The sequence below is a fragment of the Oryzias melastigma genome, linkage group LG4 (genome assembly GCF_002922805.2).
Source record: "Oryzias melastigma strain HK-1 linkage group LG4, ASM292280v2, whole genome shotgun sequence".
In the NCBI taxonomy this organism is placed as follows: domain Eukaryota; kingdom Metazoa; phylum Chordata; class Actinopteri; order Beloniformes; family Adrianichthyidae; genus Oryzias; species Oryzias melastigma.
Window position 1 is genome coordinate 10,634,142 of NC_050515.1, and position 21,825 is coordinate 10,655,966.

Sequence of the window (21,825 nt, forward strand, 5' to 3'; positions counted from 1 at the left end):
AGTATAGTTCATTTAACAAAAAGAAATCTTAAAATAAATGTATAGATTTAAATGGATGGGTAAACCACAGGTCATGGGTCATTTAATCTGGCCCACCAAACTGGAACAAATTATAGGAATAATCATAATGAATGTTTTATTTTCCTTGTAATTCTGGTGTCTCCATAGATGGTGCACTGCAAATACATCAACCTTTATTAGGAGCAGAAAGTTATTCAGCTGTTATGTGGTGTTGGAAAATATCGTTTTTCTGATGTTTCAGTGGGTTTTCGGAGTCTGACAGTCATACAGTGGAACAACATAGCATTTAGTCAGCAACTAATTGTGCAAGTTATCCTACTTAAAAAGATTAGAGGATTGCAATTTTCATTATAGGTAAACCTAAACTATGAGAGACAAAATGTGAAAGAACTATTTTTTTTTTTTTTAATAAACTATGGTGGAACATAAGTATTTAGTTGTTAACATACGTTAATATTAGTATTTTGTTATATACCCTTTGTTGGCAATGACAGAAGTCAAAGGTTTTCTGTAAGTTTTCACAAGGTTTTCTCAAACTGTTGCTGGTATTTTGGTCCAGTCCTCCATGCAGATCTCCTCTAGCGCAGTGATGCTTTTGGGCTGTTGCTGGACAACACAGACTTTCAACTCCCTCCGAAGATTGTCTTTGGAGTTGAGATCTGGAGACTGGCTTGGCCACTCCAGGGCCTTGAAATGCTTTTTACGAAACTACTTCTTTGTTACCCGGGCAGTGTGTTTGTGATGGTTGTCATGCTGAAAGACTTGACCACGTTTCATCTTCAATGCCCTTGCTGATGGAAAGAGGTTTTCACTCAAAATCTGATCATACACACCCCCATTCATTATTTCCTTTACACGGATCACTTGTCCTGGTTCCTGTTCTGACAAACAGCCCCAAAGCATGATGTTTCCACCCCATGTTTTACAGTAGGTATGGTGTTCTTTGGATGCAACTTAGCATTCTTTCTCCTCCAAACACTGTGAGTTGAGTTCTTACCAAAAAGTTCTATTTTGGTTTCATTTGACCATAGGGCATTTTCCCAATCCTCTTCTGGATCATCCAAATCGTCTCTAGCTAATTTTAGACGGGGCTGCACATGTACTGGCTTTACCAGGGGGACACGTCTGGCTCTGCAGGATTTAAGTCATTGCTTAGCGGCGTATTGTGTTACTGATGTTAGCTTTGTTACGCTGATCCCAGCTCTCTGCAGGTCATTTACTAGGTCCCCTCGTGTGGTTCTGGGATTCTTGCTCATTGTTCTTGTGGTCATTTTGACCCCACATTATCAGTGGTCTTGTGTGTCTTCCATTGTCTAATAATTGCTCCCACAGTTAATTTCTTCACATCATGCTACTTCCATATTGCTGATTCAGTCTTCCCAGCTAGTGCAGGTCAACCATTTTGCTTCTAAAAGCCTTTGTCAGCTCTTTCGTCTTGGCCATAATGTAGTTTGGAGTGTGATTGTTTGAGGTTGTGGACAGGTGTCTTTTAACGAGTTCAAACAGTTACCATTAATACGAGTGGAGGACTCTTGAGGATCCTCACAGAAATAGTTACAGGTCTGTGAGAGCCAGAAATCTTGCTGCTTTGTTATTGACCAAATACTTATTTTCCACCATAATTTGTAAATAAATTCTTTAAAAATCAGACAATGTGATTTTCTAGACTTTTTTTTTCATCATATTGTTGCTCATAGTCAAGGTATGCATAAGCTAAAACATTTCAGGCCTGTCATCTTTTTAAGTTTGAGAACTTGCTCAATTGGTGCTGACGAAATACTTTTTTTGCCCCACTGTATTTCTGATCATTCAAACACCTAATAAATGGAGAATTTCTCTAAGTTTGTATTTTTCTCAGAGGGACATCAATTTTCCAACTCTCTAGAATGAGAGGTATAGATTTTTCACCACAACTAAAGCATGATTTAATTCAGATTCTGTGATAGTTCCTTCCCTACTAACTAAGGGGGATTACCAAAACACTCCAAGTATCTGCTCCTAGTTTGGCCCTCTGTCAAATTTTAGAACCCTTTATGGCCCACAGGACAGGAAGTTTGGAGACCCCTGCTCTAAACTTTAGATAAATTAAAGTAGACACTTTTGACAGATATAACTACTTTATACAATCGTGACATTGTGCAAAAGAAACTAATTTATTTTTCAGAAAGTTCATTCGAAGTCTCTTGCCGAAGTTCCCAAAAATTTTATGGATGTGTACACATTGCTTAACTTTCTCCCTTGCATTCAATTCATCCCAAACTTTGATTGTTCTGGTCGCTCCATGTTTTCAAGTCTTCCATCTTGTTCTTTTGCCTTCGGGTAGTTCAAGAAAAGTTTGGATTTTAGTTTTGGGTTTTTATCTTTTAGGATGAACCCCTGAATAACTAGGTGAGCACTTGTATGGTTTTGCTAAATGATTCAGGACATACAGCAGACATAAATAATTTAACTGTAAAAAAACTAGGTGTTGACATCACCCATAGGAAATGCCTTACCTCCTGCTCTTGCGAAATTAGGTCAAAGCAGTCACCATGCAGTTCAACTGCATAATCAACCACCTGATGTGCCGGGTCTGTGAGCGAATACCTGGAGTGTCCCTCGGCAACTACCAACTTACTGACTTGGAGTACGCTGACGACACCATCTTATTCAGCTCATCTTACGGTCAACTGAGGGACGCTCTTGGTGTTTACAGTGAAGAGGCAAAAAAGCTCAGTCTCCATGTGAACTGGACCAAAACCAAGTTCATGCATGTTGGTGAGGGACCAGATCCACCCTCTATTCTGCTTGGGAATGACACTGTAGAGCCCGTGAAGAACTTTGTTTATCTGGGGTCCAATGTGGCAGATAATGGTGATCTGAAACCAGAGATTCTCCGCAGGAGAGCCCTGGCAGCCTCTGCTTTGCAGTCTCTCCGGAAACCACTTTGGCGGCACAAATCCATCTCACACAAGACGAAGCTTCGGATCTACAACTCCACCATACTCTCCATTCTCTTATATGGCTCCGAAACATGGCCCTTAAATAAGACCCTAGCCTCAAGAATAGATGGCTTTGATAGCAGGGCTCTTAGAACCATCGAGAACATCAGGTGGCCCCAGCAAATCTCCAACGAATCACTCAGAGCCCTCACAAACCAGCCCAGAGCTTTCCACCCTGGCAGCACAGCATCGTGTCCGCTGGTTTGGCCATGTTCTTCGCCTTCCCTCTGAACACCCAACAAGAGTCATTTTGAAGTTTGACCCAAAGGCCGCAGGCTGGAGACGACCGCGAGGAAAGCCCCGCACTCGGTGGCTTGACATCATTTCAGACGACCTTTACCAACATGGCGTTACTGTAAAGGACGCAGATCTGCTGGCACAAGACCGCCAGTATTGGAGACACCTGACTCATCTGATCAGCTCAACGCACCAGGGCGGGATACCAGCCCTAACGCAGGAGCAAGATAGATAGATAGATAGTCACCATGGCTTCCTGATATGTTGCCGCCATTTTGAAACCCGTTGACAGTGATTGGTCAGAGTCGGCCTGAGTCTCTTTTTTTAGAGGAACTACCGTCGCCAAGCATGAGTGAGCTTGTTCAAAGTTTACACCCCTTCCACTGAAAGTGGCTCAAGAGAAGCCGTCAATCAAATGCTCAAGGTGTGGCCAGCGGGCAACACATGCTTTTACTGAGGCAAGTGAATGGTCGGTTAACTTGAATAACCTATGATAAAGAAAAAAAATCTTTAAAAAAGTTAGGATTAGAAAGAAGATGTTAAGAAGAAGGTATTAGAGAAAGAATGATTAATATTCTTACACATACAATAATTTCTCAATCTATGGAATTTTGACCTTCTTGGAACAGACATGGACTTCCTATTTGGAACACAAAAAGGAAGGGGTAAATATATCCGTGATTGTACAGTCAATGGTTCGGTTGGCATAGGTCCAGCAATTTCAACCCATATCATCCCACTTCCTCTACCGTGTTTGACAGTTGATGTCACAGACTGTGGAGCCATCCTTTTGACGAACATACAATTTTGGTTTTTGGTTCATCAGTCCTCAACACCATCTTACAGTTTTCTGTTGTCCAGTGGTGGTGGTTCCTGTTCCAGGCAAGCCTGGCTGTTTTCTGATCTTACACCTCAGTCTTCAAAGTTAAACACAGACTGGAAAACTTGCTGGCTCTTTGGTCCTGTGAGCCACCCATGAAGCATGTAAAATCACACAGAACTTGTTCTCTGATTCAGTTCTCACTCTGAGTCTGCCTTTATCTGGTAAAGGAAAACCATTTCTTGCTTTTTTTTTATTTAGCTATTTTTCAGCAGTACAATACGGTTCAACTAAAACTCTGAAGGGTGTGGTACTACAGTGTGTTCCAGCACTGCTTTCACACAGACAGACCCTCAGTTTTGTTGCTAATCAAGACACATTGAAACATCTGTTGGAATAACTTTTGGAGCTTGTGAAGCTGTTTTGAACATTAAAAACTGCAAATGATTAATACATTTTGTATTCTCTTCAAACAACCTTTTAGCTCAATTCTAAGCTATTTTTCAGTTTTTAGTAAACTTCTTTTTTTCCCCTCTTCCTTTTTTATCCTCTGGCAGTTGACAACTTATTTTTGACACTTTTGAGCAAATTGTCAGATTTGATCCTCTTAAACTTAGAAAAAAAAACTCTGTAAATGTAGTGTGTTACACTACATTTTCTTGGAGCTAATTTTCAGAAAGCACTTGGATTATGTTTTGACTGTACACATTACAGTAATGGTTTTAAAATGATCTGGTGATTTAAAACCCTCCCATCTGGCATTCTTGGCAGACTAAAATGCTCTTTTTCTCTGTTGCCCTCTCATTCCAGTGAATACTGAAATCGTTGACCAAGTTGAAATAGGAAAACAGTTAGGCTCTTGATGATGCTTGTAAATGTTTTGCGACTCACATCACACTGAATCCCACCCTTCGAAGCAGCCTTCTCCCCCATGACATCATGGTCCCCAGTGAGCGTTGCATGTCCAAAAGCCTCCCTCCTTCTCCTGGAGAGGGATATTTTGGAAAAATTTAGCATTTTCTGTCTTTCAGCAGGTTTAGCTTTCTAAACTATGTATTTTTACAGATTAGTTGAAGAATAAAAGGATCTGCAGCTGCTGAACATCAGGGTAGTTTCCTGTAGTGTTTGCTCTGTAAAACATTGGGACTGACTGTGGCTTGTCACATATGATGCATTTTTTTCTCTCCCATCCCTTTATCTGACATGTCTGAATCTTTTGAATGCATCCATAAAATATACCACTTTATCTAACTATCATGTTTTGGGAAGCCCTGAAAAAGCCAGTGAAAGCTCTTTTGTTTGTCTTTTAAATTTGATTAATGAAAACGCTGAATAACTGTTTACTCTCTCTTTCCAGAAGACTTCTCACTGTCTGTGACACCAGTGGAGGATTCATCTTTGAACACAAGTTTGTTGGAGATCAAAAGCTTTTCCGTTTTCAACATCTCATCCAAGGAACTCTGTGGCATCTTTGACCCAGTGAAGGAGACCGTCACCTTTGGTGACTGCATGGAGCACAGAGGAGCTGTCTGTCAGCGCAAAAGTGATAATCTGATTACAGTTTGATGCAACATGGTTATTTGATGAACTACTTTAGACATCCAGGCATTACCTTTACGTGATTATTATTAATAGAGATACTTTAAATTCATCTCAAAAAGTTTGCTGAGTTTTTTTTCTGATTATTTTCTCTTCAGAAACATTGGATGATTTTTTAAAACCTCCGTTCATCAAAACGTTTTACAAGGATCTTCAGATCAAAGAGGTGAGTCTGACAGTTGATGTTAATCTGCAAAACAATATTCAAAATAATCCCTGTAGATGTAACCTGACTTTATTATGTAACTGCCTGCTAAAGCAAATGGTGGAGCACATTTAGAAAACACATTATTAACATTTACAGCATGCATTACCCCCCAAGTCAATAAGAAGCGGGAAACATATTTATTTAATTAGTTTTGTCTTTGTTGGGTAGTTGGATGGTTAACTTGGTGGTTAGCCTCCAACATTAACAATCTTTACCTTTACAGGACCAAATATCATTTTCCAACATCACAAAAAGATTTTCTTAATTGTATTAAGACTGCAGCCTTGCCAAAACCTTAAAAAACAGTTTTTAAGATGAATTAATTGTACTAATTGTGCTAAACATAATACAAACCAAGGGATGCTATTTTAACTTTAAGGTTTAAAATATTTTCAACTTCCCCAAAGGGAAGTTTGGAGTAAAAAAAAAAATAAAACCTAAGAAGTGGTGAATTCTTAAAGTTAGGTAAATCTGAAAGGAACAAATCACATGAAATATTACACAGTGATATTAATTGGCAACAACTAAGCCAAACGTAGCAGAAAAATGTTTAAGGACTAACAGTTCTTGGAGGAGTTTGTACAACAAATAATAAAAACATCATTAGTAGCAGCAAATTTAGTTATCTCGTTCTTGTTGAAGTCTTAAGAGTACTAATGTTCTTTGTTTGGAAATTATTTTATAGTTTTATTGTTGAGTTTAAGAATAAAATTAAATATTTTTGTATTTTGGGAAAGCTTTGCTTGATAGACATATACATTTATAAATTAATTTTCTTCCTTTTATGCAAAAAAGTTTGACTTGGCCTATTTTTTTATCATGACACATTACCTCTTCAGCCTGTGAAGACCTAGTCTGTGTACATGCAGCCCAGTGACACAATTCAAAGAGGTAGAAAAAAAAGCTTGGTACAGTTATTTAAGTGTTGAAATACATTGATTTAAGTGTCAAAACAACTCTCACTCCATTAATACTGGGGGTTTGGTAAGTTGTTTAAGATATATGTTCATTTCTTTATCAAAAAGTAACAGGGGTGGAAAAAGAAGTATTTTAATTTGGAATCTAGGTTTTTATGTAGCAAATGTATCTCCCGTGCTGTTGAAATCAGCAAGTTTTTCATACCAAACCATGTTTGGTCTAGTTGGTTGAGGATGGGCATCCTCCATGGTGACAAACAAAAATCTAATTTAATGTCCTGGAAAAGTCCCGATGATTTCTTTCAAAATGAAACAAAAACTTTAAATATACAAAGTATGGTTTTTATTTGTGTTTTTTAATTTCTTGTCTCAACTATTGTTAATTGTATGACTGGATGTTTGTTTTTATTCATTTGTCTTCCTGATTTATGCCATTTCTCAGGTGATGGAATGGACACATTTCAATTCTTCCTGGAACGGTGATTTGACCTTGCTCCAGCAGCTGACCCAGGCTGTCCTAGATTCAGAGGAAAGTAGCCCCCCTCTCCTGAGCCCCAGTGATGTCCTAGCCCTCTCTCAGACGATCGATGTGACAGCTTCCAGCTCAGATTTTACTGGAGCTGAAGCAGCAGAGGTCTTGGTGTCAATTACAACCAACTATGTAAATGCTGCAAGTTGGATGCTGGAGCCACGCATGGTAGCACAGTGGATGGGCCCAACAGCAGACGGGGTTAGAGTCAAGTATTTTTTTACATTTACAATAAAATCTATTTTTTTCCTTGAATTATTATTTTTTTCCGTGCAGGACAGTGAAATAATCTGTGAAGTTACCAGGTTATAAACATTCTAGCACCTCTGCGTGTGCATGCTGTATATTTCCTCCCATTTCATGAGATGACCTGAATCTTTTATGACCCTCCGGCTGTCCTCTCACCTCCATTAATCACGATTGTCTGGACTTAATGTGCAGGTCAACGTTGGACCGTTTACCATTGTCAAGAGCATTGATAGTCTCACTAAAGCCCTAGCAGACACACTGTCTGCACAGCAAAGAGGTTTCTCCCTTTCTACCAAGAACATCGGTAGTATCTCTTTAAATATTATTCATTTATTTACTTGAATATGCGTTGAATAAATGACTTCCTTTTTGTTGAAACTGCTTTTGTTTTTCTTTCTTTATATATTATTTTTTTGTATTATTGCCATTTTGTTTTTTTGTTTTTTTCAGAAGTGTATATAAAATGGCAGAAATTGTCTGAGACAAACTCAGATCAAGTTTTTAATCCATCTTCTGTTGGCTCTCACCATCCTGAAACCGGCCGCCATGATGTGTTGCTTATCCCGGATAATGAACTCAAGAGGATACACGCGCTAGGTGGGGACACACACACTTTTCCAGACCAGCTCCTTGGTTCAATACTAAAGACTTTCAAATAAATGTTATATTCCATATATCTGAAAGATGACAAGTTTTGCTTAAATGATCCTATTGCGAAGTCTAACTACCAAACAAAAACAATAAAACATTTGTTGCTTGTGCTACAACACATTTAGTATTTTTTCTGCTAATCCCAGGGGTGGACTTACCTTAAGGCAGAGGTAGGCAGTTGCCCCAACACCTTGGGGTCCCCAGTGTTCTAATAATTTTGTCAACCAATATTATCCAAGTGTGTCACAAAAAATCCCAAATCACTAAAATGTCATAAGACTACTTATGTGAAAGTGCTTCGTTCTCCCTCAACCCTTCTGAAGCAATGGAATATTCCAGCAAGTTAGCAAGCAAAGAAAAACGTTTCAAAGAGATAAAAACAAAACAAACAAAAATGAAGCGTTGTCATGTGAAAAAAGTAAAAGGCAAGGAAAAAGCAAGACATTTTTTTGCCACACTTCCTAAAGTGCAGAAAGACAAAACAGGAAAAAAGAACAACAGAATTATGAGAAAACAGTCAATATAATGTGAAGACAAACTCGTAAAATTGTGGGGAAAAGATCAAAGATACTTGAGAGTATAATCATTAAATTATGAGAAAAATCACAATCATTTTGTTAAATTACAACCTCATTTAAAAAAGTTTTCTATGTAAAATTACACATTTTTGGAAATTATATATTTTTTTAATTTATAACTTAGTTCTTGTAAAATGCTGAATTAAAAAAAAATTATTTTATGAAATTATTTTCATATATTTAAAAGTGTATTTTCTTTCATGGTGGCTCTAATACTCCTTCCTAAGAAAGGAAAATAAAAGGAGAGAAGGAAGAGGTGTAGGGGGCTAAAAATGCTCATTTTGAGATTTTTTTCTTTTTAATTGTTTAATTTTTACGTTTTTCTTAAGTAAAACTTGACTAATTAATACAATATAAACACTGCAGAGGGTACCATGTTATTGTTCGCCTGGGGCTTCCAAACTGCTAAATCCACCGCTATCTAAGCCACTTCTAGTAATGTAATCTATAGCAATATCAAGAAACAAATGTTTAAATGTATTTTTTTCTGCTTTTGTCTTCCATAAATCAGGAAGTGAGGAGGTGATGTTTATTCACACACACTACAGCCGTTTTGCTGAGATTTTTAGCAGAGCAGAGGAGCCTGATCCGCATCAACAGGAAAAAATAGATAAAAGGTTGGCTTTTGTTTTTTAACAAAACATCTTATTTCTCTTCAGATGTTTTTACTTAACCCAAATCTGTTTTCTTAGCTGTAACAATTTCTTACAAAATATTAACTTTTTTTTTATTTTAGAAAATGTCTCATTATAAGTAAACATTGAAAAAAATAAGTAAATGTACAATAACTCTTATTTACCTTTTTAGTTCTGAAAGTGACATTTCAGACGTTTGACTTTTACTCAAACAATGGAGCAGAAAACAAGTTCACAACAAAGTCGATCTCATCCTTCACAGTGCTTTTCCAGGTCACCTGAGCTCTGCCGTGATATCAGCCGCCGTCCGTGACTCTTCAAAGGGTCAAACAATCCCTGTAGCTGTCCAGTACATCCTTTCTTCACATGTGGTACAGTTCATCGTATTAAGATAACTTTTCTCTTTAAAATTTCATTTGTAGGTTAATTTCTTACCAAACTTCATATGTTTTGTTACAAAGTAATCTTTCTTTCATTTGGATATTTGTAACAAAAAGCATAAATAAATAAATAAATATTATGGCTTCTTTTACACAAATTCTATTAACTACTTTCTTCAAGATCAATCTGAATGACTAACACAGTTGCAAATAAAGAGAGCTTATATTTCCTTAATTGGTGTTAAGAGAATTTGTGAATGAGTTTTACAAAATCTCATTGAATTCACAGAAATCCAAATTCCCATTAATTAAGTTTTTTTGTTGCAACATACTTGAGGGCAGCGTCTGAGGTCATGGGTCATCAAATATTACTCGTTTGAGAAGAAAAATGAATACAAACCATTTTTTTTCTCCCCTAGGTGGAGAGTTCCCAAAGATTTACCCCTAATTGTGCCTTTTGGAATTTCAGCCAGATGTAAGGTTACAGAACATCAAACTTGGACACAAATAAACTGTTTCGTATATTTTGATTTTAAAAACAGCATTCACTACAGTTTTTCTTTCTGGAATAAATCATCAAGTCTTTTTTTGGTGTTCCATTTTCTGTCTTGCTATGTAGGCATGGTGGCGGCTGGTCCAGTCAGGGATGTTCTGTGCTATTCAGTGGTTCCAATGTTGTTGCCTGTCAGTGCAACCACACCACCAACTTTGCTGTGTTGATGAATTACATGGACACTGAGGTAAAGTAAAGTTCCTACAGATTCAGAACATCACTTCTTGATGTAACAATGTAAAATTTTAGGAAATCCACTATTGTACAATTTTCCCTTCATATTTAGTATCCCTGAAAAGCCCAAATGTCCTCTATAGATGCCAAAAAGGGTTATTTCAGTACTACGTAGTGGTAGGGAGATATTCAGGTTCAGAAATGTCCTCTACATCAGACAAATTTGCATTGCTGAGATAGTCAGGAGTCCATGGAATGACATTAATACACAAAAAGGAAGGCTCATTTATTCACCTTTAAAATAAATAAAATAGAAAAAAACTATTTTTTCCTGCTGTTTTACAAAAACACTAGGGTATACTTTCTCTAGCCCAACACGGCCTCTATTTTTTTTCCTCCAGTGGAATCCTGAAGAAGAGCTTGTTTTGAGCAAGCTCACGTTCATCGGCTGTGGAGCGTCTTTGTGCGCGTTGGTGGTGACCTTGATGCTGTTCACTGTGCTGGAGTGAGTGGCTGGATATTTATATATATATTTTTTTGGTCTGTTTACTCTGTGATCCACACAGACGGTCTATTTTATATTTAAGGCAGAAAGTGCAGCTTAATTAGCCGTTTAATGACACACCTTTTAAAAATAAGCTGTACTCGGTAATTACAGTGTCATTAAATATTTGAATGAGAACTTACTGGCTTATTTTGAATTTTGTCAACACTAAAAAAGCAGCAGTTGGTTGGTACAACTTCTAATTAGTTATGTAGAGCTGTCTAATTTTTTTTTTTTTTTACTACCTATTTTAAAAAAATTAATGAGAACAATTGGATAATGAGTGTTTTATCTCAGTGCAGCTTTTCTTATTTAAATAAATAACATGAAAATTTCTGTCTTTATATAGTATGTTCTCTATATATACTGCTCTCAAAAATTAAAGGAGCACTTTAAAGAAACACATTAGATCCATCAGATCTCAATATGAAGTTGGATATTTATGCAAATAGCGACAGGGCATTGTCTTAGGAACAAAAGGATGCCAAGTCTTTCAATGGAAATAAAAGTTTTCAGTCTACAGAGGCTCAATTGTGTAAACACCATAAAATCAGAGTGAAATGAAGATGTTGCAGGCAAGTCAATTTTTCCAAAACTTAATTTCTGCAACTCAAAATGCTTTTCAGTATCTTGTGTGGCCCCACGGGCTTGTATGCATGCTTGACAACGTGGCGGCATGCTCCTAATGAGACGACGGATGGTGTCTTGTGGCATTTCCTCCCAGATCTGTGTGAGGGCATCCCTTAGCTGTTGTACAGTCTGAGGAGCAACCTGGCAGCGCCTAATGGACCAAAACATAATGTCCCAGAGAAGTTCTATTGGGTTTAAGTCAGGGGATCGTGAAGGCCGTTCAGTTGTTTCAATTCCTTCATCCTCCAGGTACTGCCTGCATACTCTTGACACGTGAGGCCGGGCATTGTCGTGCATTAGGAGGAAACCAGGACCTACTGCACCAGTGTAGGGTCTGACAATGGGTTCAAGGATTTCATCTGGATACCTTATGGCAGTCAAAGCACCATTTCCTAGGCAGTAGGTCTGTGCGTCCCTCCATGGATATGCCTCCCCAGACCATCTCTGACCCACCACCAAACCTGTCATGTTGAACCACGTTTCAGGCAGCATAACGTTCTCCTCGTCTTGTCCAGACTCTTTCACGTCTATCACAGGTGCTCAGGGTGAACCTGCTCTCGTACTCGTGAAAAGTACAGGGCGCCAGTGGCGGACTTGCCAATTCTGGTGTTCTTGAGCAAATGCCAGTGGAGCTCCACGGTGCTGGGCAGTGAGCACAGGGCCCACTACAGGACGTCGGGCCCTCAGGCCACCTTCAGGAAGTCTGTTTGTGATTGTTTGGGTAGAGACATTCACACCAGTGGCCCTCTGGAGGTCATTCTGTAGGGCACGAGCAGTGCTCAGCCTGTTCCGCCTTGCACAAAGGAGAAGGTATGGGTCCTGCTGAGGGGTTGAGGACCTTCTACGGCCCTGACCAGCTCTCCGAGAATAACCACCAGTCTCCTGAAATCTCCTCCATGTTCTGGAGATTGTGCTGGGAGACCTTCTTGCTGCACCACGTATGCCATCCTGCAGACGTTGGACAACCTGTGCAACTTCTGTAGGGTTAAGGAATCGCCTCATACTCCCAGTAGAGATAATTATCAAGCCAAAATCAGTACGAGTTGAAAACCAGCCAAAAAAGATCAAGAGGGAGAAACTTGAAATGACCTCCACATGTAACACAGTCCTGTTTTGAGGGTGTTCTAATTTCTGCCACTGAAGTGCACCTGTTGTTAATTCCATGAACGCCGATACAGCTGAAATTGATTAACGTGGCCCTCAGCTCCTTAACCGACAAGACAATTATCAGACAGGTTTAATTCAAGTCATGCCAGACCCAATAAAAAAGTGTTCCTTTAATTTTTGTGAGCAGTATATATAATCTGGCCCACCAAATTAGAATAAACTGTTTTGATTAGTCGTATTTTGAAAATGGCACTAAAATGAGAATAAAAACTACACTTTTGAACTAAAAACTCAAAAATCTTCTGTTTGAAACTAATTTTCAATCAAGATGTTTTTGTCAAGATCCCGTGTTATTTCTTTCCTTTATCGGGTGAATTACCAAAAACACACCATAAATCTGCTCCTTGAGTAGAGCAGGGTTGTTCCCACCTCGCTCTAAACTGCACGGCTGGATAGCTCCAATACTGCTCTCCATTTTGTTGCATTGGTAATGTGAGGTTGGAGGTGAGGAGGGGCTGTAAACTAGCAGGAGAAGGGTGTAAGCAAGGGGATGATGGGAAATGGGGAGAGGCTTACTCCGCCCCAACAGTCAGAGTCAAATTTCTAATGAACTACTGCAGCCCTGCAGAAACTATGTCCTAGAAAACAACACAGATTCTTTTTTTTATTTTGGTAAAAATGCAGTGATCATAACTAAAAGATCATTGGGAATGCTTTTCAAATAAATCAAAAGATGATCAGAGAAAGATTATCCTAAAAACGTAGGTTCCAGCCATGAGCTTAATCATTATGTATCAAAAATGTGCTAAGCTACAAGCTTTTTTTCTTGCTATTAAAATATAACAGTTTGTTTTTACTTTTGTATACCATAAGGGTTTCTTTGGTTCTTCTATATTGATGTAATTGGTAAAAAATCACCTAAAATATTCATTTCTTCGTGTTTTGTTTTGTGTTCTCAAGGCCAGATCATGTTTTGCTTTTTCTGGTTGTGCGTTTGTTTGTGTTGTGACTACCGGTACTCATTTAAAATTATTCTGTGATATAGGATAACAAACAAGAGTCCTATAAAGAAATGTTCTATTTTTAATTACGATAGACAAAACTGGTCGATGTGGACTAATGGAATGGATAGTGAACTCTTTTTATCAAAAGGATAAAACTAAACCTGAGCTGGCTCATGGCCTCTCCTTGACCCAAAGCTCAGGATTTTTTTCTGTCTCATTGTTGCTACATTGATATCCATGTCTTTCAGACTGAACGTTTCTCATTTTCTTTTCACTTTTCTCTTGTAGTGTCCTTCTAAACATGTTTTATTTGTCCCTTCCTGTATTAATAGCATCCCCAAGTCAGATAGGACATCCATCCATAAGAACCTGTTTGTGGCTCTGATCTGTGCGCAGGTGATTCTGCTCTGCAGTGGCTCAGCCATCCACAGCAAGGTACAACACACTGGCACTTTTATAAATATACTTTTAAAAAAGGAGCTGTTTGATATAAGAAAAAAATACATTTCGAAAAACAACACAACTATTGTATATTATAACCTAGTGTACTGCAAAACATACAATATAAGAAACAAAATGTTGCTTATGACTGTATGTTTTTCTTGTTTTTTTTGGAGTAATACTGCAGACATAAAAGTTCCACTTATCTTACCGTTGATGCTTTTTGTACACACAAATTACACTTCTGGGTTAACACTTGATAAATCAAAAAATTTCAGACAGTAAAAATGTAGTAAAAAAAATGTTTTTGGCCTGTTTTTGTTCAAAAGTCACATATTTATCTAGTAAAACATTATGATTAATCGCGATTGATCTTAACATAAAAGTGTGATTAATCTGATTTTCTTTCTTTTTTTATCGGTTGACAGCACTTATTAAAAATAAACATTGTAAATGTACAGTTTTGTGTGTGACTTCCTATTTTGATCATTTAAAGGTAATAAGTGGTCAGCAAATATTGTAACAAAATAAATTATTGCTATTAATTTCTTTCGGGTTTGCGTTTTTTTTTTTTAATCGATTCCTAATATCAATATTTTTATTGTTAATTTTATTATAATTTTATGTCACTGCTAATAGATGTTTATTATTAACATATAAGCATAATGAATAAAACAATACGTCAGATAGTGTTTTTTAAGTGTATTTTTGTTTCATTCAAGACCCAAAAAAATGATTTAGTATTTGTTTTTAGGATTATAAATAATATATTTTTTATTGCAAATACCATGTGACTATACAAACTTCCGCAGCTTTTTTTTTGGAATTGATATTTGAATCTTTGTCTGTTTCTGTTCTGCAGGTGGCTTGCACTTTGGTAGCGGCATTACTCCATCTATTCTTCTTGGCGGCTTTCAGTTGGATGCTGGTGGAGGGTCTTCTGCTGTGGAGCAAGGTGGTGGCGGTGAACCTAAATGAGGACCGTCACATGAAGTACTACTATCTTATTGGCTGGGGTATGATGGCAAGATGACGTCAAATCTGTGTGTTTTGTAAAAGAGCTTGTTTGTAAATCCTCAAGACAAGCGTTTGAGTGTTCTTTTATTAGAGTGAGCAACATTTCAAGCTTTTGCAAAAAAGCTAGTCTTAAATCTGAATGATTTATTTATAATATGTTTGTCACAAACCTCCAATTTGATTCTTTTCATGTTCTTGTGAATTTTTACCAGGTCTTCCGGTTCTGATAGTCACCATAACTCTAGCATCCGCTTCAGGAAAATATGCTGCTGATGACTACTGCTGGCTCAGCGTTCAGAATGGCATCATCTGGGGCTTTGCAGGTCCTGTCATCTTCATCATCATGGTCAGCAAACTGATTTTGAATTATTTCATGAAGACATAAAGATATTGTGAAAAATAGCCACCTGTATTTGTTCCCAGGTGAATGCCTTAGTCTTGACCAGAGTGGTGATCATCACCATCTCCACTGCAAAGAGAAGGTCCATCATGCTGGCCCTGGAAACCAGTCCTGTGAAGCAAGCTTATGAGCAAATCAGGTAGTGGCCACTAGAAGGCAGCATTTGTTCTCTTTTAAAAAGTATTTACACGCCTCCACAACTGTTTGGTCCTAAATTGTGGCCTTGTTGATGAAAAACAACAGGAATACATTGTAAAGTGGTCTAGGACAGTTTTTTGATTCAGTATGTCAATTTATAAAATGTCATTCACTTAAAGAAACCTTTAAACTACAAAAAAACATTTAATAATATTGCTAAGTAGTTGCATATTTGTTTTTATTGTTAGTAAAAAAAAATAAGAATTGAAATATTTATATTAGTATGATTATAATGGATAAATATCAGTGGCAGAGCAGTTTCATAAATCCTAAATGAACACAGTTTCTCTTCAAACTTTCTTATGCAAGTTTTTTTTTTTTAAGTCTAATCCCTTTTTGTCAATTTGTTTTAAAATAAAAATGTAAAATTAATAGAAACACTTTAATTTATTTGATTTTGTAATTTTATTGCTCAAAATAAACTTTAACAATTGTTCATTTGCAACCCCTTTTGTCCGTGAAGTTTAAAAAATTAGATTTTTATTTTTGTTTTTATGCTACATTGCTGCTGTTTTTACGGTGAAAATTTTAAAAAGCCATTTGTTGCCTCATTTTCTCTAAAGTTTTAGTATTTTAGGCTCAAATAAATTGCATTTGTCCCCTCAGAAAGCTTCTTTGTGATTGGAATTATTTTCAGTAGATTTGTTCTTTTCTTACTGTGGTTTCGTTTCTTCTGCTCGCACAGTAAAAGCTCAATGAGGATTTCAAAGCAGGCCTTGAACCCTCTGGTGAACCGAAGTGGCAGACACTCGAACACCGTCTTCCACTGCTTAAACTAGAGCAGGCGGCACGACAAGTTACACAAGCACAGACAGCTGTTGCGGTTACTTGTGTGAAAATCTAATTTCTCTCAAAACAGGATAAAATTGGGCTAAAAATGAAAAGTTTTGTTTCTTCCTAATGTTATATTTGGAGCAAAATATTAGGTTTGTCCAAAAGGAACGGAGAATTTGTACTTTGGAATATCAGAGAAAAATTAAAAACAGGTTGATTTTGACTGATCTTGATGTGAGCAACTCATAAAATCCAGAGAAAAATCTTTGAATCGTGTCGTTTCCTCTGGATATATACTTTACGTGGATTGGTCAGACTCCACAGCGCAGGCATTCTTCGGTTTGGGTCTTTCACTGCCAAACAAAATTGAACCTTAAATGAAACATTCCCAATTCAATCCATATTGATTTAAACTCAATTGGGAGTCGGACTTGAATACATTTGGGAAATCAGTGATTTTGCATGATTCAAAACAACCAAAATCTGTTGATCTGATTGATGTTTATTTTTTTTAATTTTATTTAACGTTTTCGAGTGCAGAGGTGCAGTAAAGGCAGTTTTGGTGCTGCTTCCAATCCTCGGTCTGACCTGGCTGTGTGGCGTGTTGGTACCGCTCTCCATCGTCATGGCCTATATCTTCATCCTCCTCAATTCTCTTCAGGTACAAACACACACTGACGTGCAAGTCGAGAAAAATTCAGGAACAGAACTTTATGTCCCAAGTGTGTCCACTTTAATTTTAAACGTTTTAATTATAACCCTGTTTAATCAAGCTTATTAATATGCAAATAATATTTTTAAAGTAGTTCATTTTATGCATTTTTTTTTGTTTGTTAGTGTGGGATGTTCAAACTCAAAAAATATTAATTTGGAAATCTCTGTTTTAGAGGTAAATTTAGGACCTTTAAAGCTAAAAAAAATGTTTTTACACATTCTTTCAACATAAAAACCATCACTGATTTGACAAGAAAAACAGTGGTTAATAGCATTATTTTATTATGTACATTGTTGTATCGTAAATTATTTATATTTCCAAAAGTTTTGCCACTCAGCCATCTATTTTTGGGGAGGAATAAACATAAAACCTGTAATAAACTTTAAATAAAGGTAACCCTTAAATATAATTTTTGTCTGTCAATGAGAAACAAAAAGGTTTTTCATTATACTTTTACAAGTCTACCCTTCACATGCTACAAAGACAAGAAAAAAAAACTGCCAAGGTTTTTACATGTCTGTGACAAGGCTGATGCAGAAATGAGTAAGTCTTGCTTTTGCAAAGAAAGTGCTTCATTTAAATAAGAAAAGTAGCTTCTTTTTGTTTGTGTGCACTTTCTAAAATAATTTTGGCGCGTTTTTATAAAAAAAAAAAAAGTTTTGTCTTAAAATGACCTGGATCTGCAGCGCTTTACTCTGCGCTCTTGGAGAGCGGCTGGTTGACATCATGTAGTGCTCTCACTGCAGCAGGCGGCCTCATGTCGCTCCGCTTCCGCAGCATCTGTGGATCTGCTTGTGCGGAGTTGAAGTCATCTAATCATCTTTATCTTTAATTGAGCTGTATATTTAACTGGCAAATCAATGGAGGTCTTTGCCGCACTCTGATCATTAAGTCAAACCCCTCTGTTGCCATTAATAGTTTCTGTTTTTTCCCTCATATCTAATTATGTTTTTTTTCCACACCAACAGTAATTAACACGAGGGGTTTACTAGGTTGTTGTTGTACACCAACATTGATTCACTTGTTAATATGTACTATTGATTTTTGCTTTATTTTATTTGTTTGCTTTTATTTATCCAGACTACTGTTTGTCAGGTTTTTTTGGTGCCTGCTACACAATTGTATGAATGTTGTTTTGTTCTTTTGCCTCCTTAAAATTACCTTGAAACTCTAAAAAAACAAAGAATACTATGAGCATTGTGTTTTAATCTAATAAATCAGGATAACACATTATGGATGCATATGATTTAAATGTTGATTTAGCAGAGGATTCTTCCCTCACTTTGGTATTCATTTTTCTATAGATGGTAGGAGAGATTTGGACCAAACAGTTTGCTTAAATGGATAAAAAAAAAAAGCTGAAGGTTAAATTATCATTAGATCTCCATATGGATGACTGACTTTAACTGAGTTGCAACATGGACTGGTTTTGTGCAAAAATGGTGACAAATTGCTAAAAGTTAGGTAATTATATGAAAATAACTTAACTCTTGAAAGTTAATAGTATTTTTATGTTTAGGTTTTGAATTTATGTCTTTTATTGTCATTTTAAAGTGAAAAGAAACAAAAAATCTTCAATTGATACTCTATGGAGCCCCTAAAGGGACATCAAAGAAAAAAATTGAAATAAAAAAAAGTTTCTGGTTACTAACTGGTGCACACCAGATACTAAAGTATCCCTGTAGTGCATGTGTCACACATGCGTTCAAGGCCTGGGGGCCGGATCCGGCCCTCCAGATCATTTTATTTTATTGTTATTAATGGCCCGATGTTATCTTGCGCTTATTTCCAACATTTTTATTTCTTACTACTTCTAAATATATTTTTATGGAAATATATTTTTATGGAGAGTAAAATATTGATTTAAGTGGATTTATTCTGGAATAATATTTTAGCTTGTTTTTCTTCATAGAATTGTTAAAACGTTACGTTTTTAGGTTTTACTTTTTTTTTGTGCGTTCAATAATATCCTGTTTATTCCGTGATCTAAGGTGTGTTTTGTTTTTTTGTTTTTTTTACCCGTGTGCAATTGAGATTTGGATTTTAATTATAACAAAAAATTAAAAAGATATATTTTTTCATTACAAATTTTCTACAAAAAATGTAAAGAATCTCCGAAACTTTTCAGATCATGCTCTGTTTGGTCCTTAATAAAAACCATTTTTGAAACATTAATAATGATTTAGCTGAATCATAAAACTGAGATCCTGCAGCTTTCACTAAATTTACATTTTTTTGCTTCCAACCAAATGAACTCTATGCTCGGCGTGCACAGAAGAGTGATAGTTGCCGTTATGTGAAACCAAACCACACAAACGCAGCATCCTCTAAACACAGAGTCGGTTTGGATCGTTATGTGTTGATATAATATTGTAACTCTAAGCTTTCCTGGCTGTAGGGATTGTTTAGCTTTTGACGACGGGTTTTGTGAAGTGCATATGACAAGTTATTTACTCAGCAATAGTGGCGACAGTGCTCCGCATGATCTTACTTTGAAGAATTGTCGAGTAATTAACATGAGGTTCAGAATAAAAGCCACACAAAAATGAAATTTGATGCCATGATAAACATTTCAATGCAGGAAAATGGACAGATATGGATGATCATAACTTTTTATGAATTAGTTATTTGTAATGTTCCTTCTAGAGTCTGTTTTTGCAGTTTTGTCTTTAAATCTGTTAAATTAAAAGTTTGCTCTTCTAAATACCACCATATTGTTTTTTTGACACCTTTTCTGAAATACAAGCTTCCCTAAAGAAAACAACTAAAGGAGTACAGACAACAATCATCCTGTCAGAACTAAACCTATTTTCCCTCCTTTTTTTATACGGTCACATTTCTATTTAAGTTACAACAGACAATCATTCTCATATAGTTTTGTTGTTGTCAGTGATTAAAAGAGGAGATAAAATATTGTAACCGCTCTCGTAAAGATGCTATATGCTGTAGGAATGATGGATGTGAAAGCCAGGTAGATAAGATATAAAATATGTAAATCAATAAATTAATGAGAAGTTTTTAAGATCCTTTTTTTTCATTTTGAGATGTTGTATTTTCAGTGGAGCTCGCTAAAGTAACAAAGCTTAAGCGGCAAGCTTTTACTGTGGAATCAATAAAACAGATAATGTTGACAAGCCTTTTTCATAGCTCTCTCGACACCCTCCTTCTACCGCTTGCATCCTGACAACTATGAAGTATCTTTGATACTGCTGCTGCTGTTACTCTCAAAGCCTCATCAGACATTTATGGGGGAAATATGCAGCAAACTTGGCAAAAAAATGCGACCTTCAGGGATTTTTTTTTTGTTTTTTTACCCTAAAGTTGACGACACTTTATTTGCTGCTAAGATTTGCCAAAATTTTTCTTTTTTGTTTTTTTTTATTATAGTTGATATAATCTTTCGATCTTTAATAAAATGATTCCCAGTGATATTTTAATTGTGATTATGTGCAATTTTTATTGTCATTTTCTGGGACACAGATTTGGCAGGAATTCATCAGAAATTCACCTCCAAGTTGTAGGTGGGAATAATGGGATGGAGTAAGCCTGTCCTCATTTCCCATCATCCCCTTGCTTACACCCTCTCCTGCTAGTTTATAGCCCCTCACAACCTCAACTTTACATTAGCAGTAAAACAAAAATGTAGAGCAGTATTGGAGCTATCCAGCCGGATAATGCTGAGGGAGCTTGGACAAGGAAAAAAAAAAACGTTAATGGATCTGTTTGTCTTTAAGTGGACTGGAGCAAAGCAAGGAAGTGATATTCTGCCAAATATAGTTTTTAACGTAACAACTAGACTTGCCTGCTCCAGATTCACCCCGATTTAAATAAAGAAATACGCAGAAACACAGTGTTGATCAAAATTTTCTTTACATATGTCTTCCATCATTAAGAAAAAGACAAGAAGAACATATTAAAAACTAGGGCTGGGTTAATAAAATTGTTGAAACGATTTAAGCTTTACAGATCTATAGCCTATTCATAAAAATATAAATCGATTTAGCACATAAAGTTAAAGTCTGCTAGCTTGTTGCTAACATTTAACGTTTTTCCATAGAACGGCTAATGCTAACACTCTGTCAACGTAAATATACATTGCTGACTAAATGAACATCTTTATTACCCACAGGCAGGAATTTTCCAAACTTTTTGGAAGTTTGTGGTCTAAAACACAGTTTTTTGCTCATACTGTCTTCTTCTTCTAAAATGAGGTGTACTGCTACAGCGTGATCGCCACCTAGTGGCCAAACTGAAACGCCCTCCAGGAGAGGCAGAACAATGCTTACAATGTTAATGATCTAAACATTTTTGTTAGAACTTCTCTATTTGAGAAACCATGTAACACTGTATGCTATTAACAATCTCATTATTTCACTAATACATTTTACACTGTCTGAACCGTATTAGATTAATATAAATATATTCAAAACATATATTAAATTTCAAAAAGTAAACTTGTTTGC

General features: G+C 36.5%; 1 protein-coding gene across 1 annotated transcript in view; it reads left to right on the forward strand.

Moving 5' to 3' along the window:
• The window catches only part of LOC112150720 (adhesion G-protein coupled receptor D1), a 94,427-nt gene that overhangs the window by 3,119 nt on the left and 69,483 nt on the right, over positions 1-21,825 (forward strand). Inside the window, exons 3-17 of the mRNA XM_024279188.2 lie at positions 5,417-5,602; positions 5,757-5,824; positions 7,226-7,513; positions 7,754-7,865; positions 8,012-8,158; positions 9,302-9,407; positions 9,688-9,796; positions 10,225-10,280; positions 10,425-10,545; positions 10,934-11,037; positions 14,150-14,252; positions 15,121-15,274; positions 15,488-15,621; positions 15,699-15,814; positions 17,188-17,308. Of these exons, the coding sequence (XP_024134956.2) occupies positions 5,417-5,602; positions 5,757-5,824; positions 7,226-7,513; positions 7,754-7,865; positions 8,012-8,158; positions 9,302-9,407; positions 9,688-9,796; positions 10,225-10,280; positions 10,425-10,545; positions 10,934-11,037; positions 14,150-14,252; positions 15,121-15,274; positions 15,488-15,621; positions 15,699-15,814; positions 17,188-17,308 (1,925 nt within the window). The remainder of the gene's footprint in view (positions 1-5,416; positions 5,603-5,756; positions 5,825-7,225; positions 7,514-7,753; positions 7,866-8,011; positions 8,159-9,301; positions 9,408-9,687; positions 9,797-10,224; positions 10,281-10,424; positions 10,546-10,933; positions 11,038-14,149; positions 14,253-15,120; positions 15,275-15,487; positions 15,622-15,698; positions 15,815-17,187; positions 17,309-21,825) is intronic.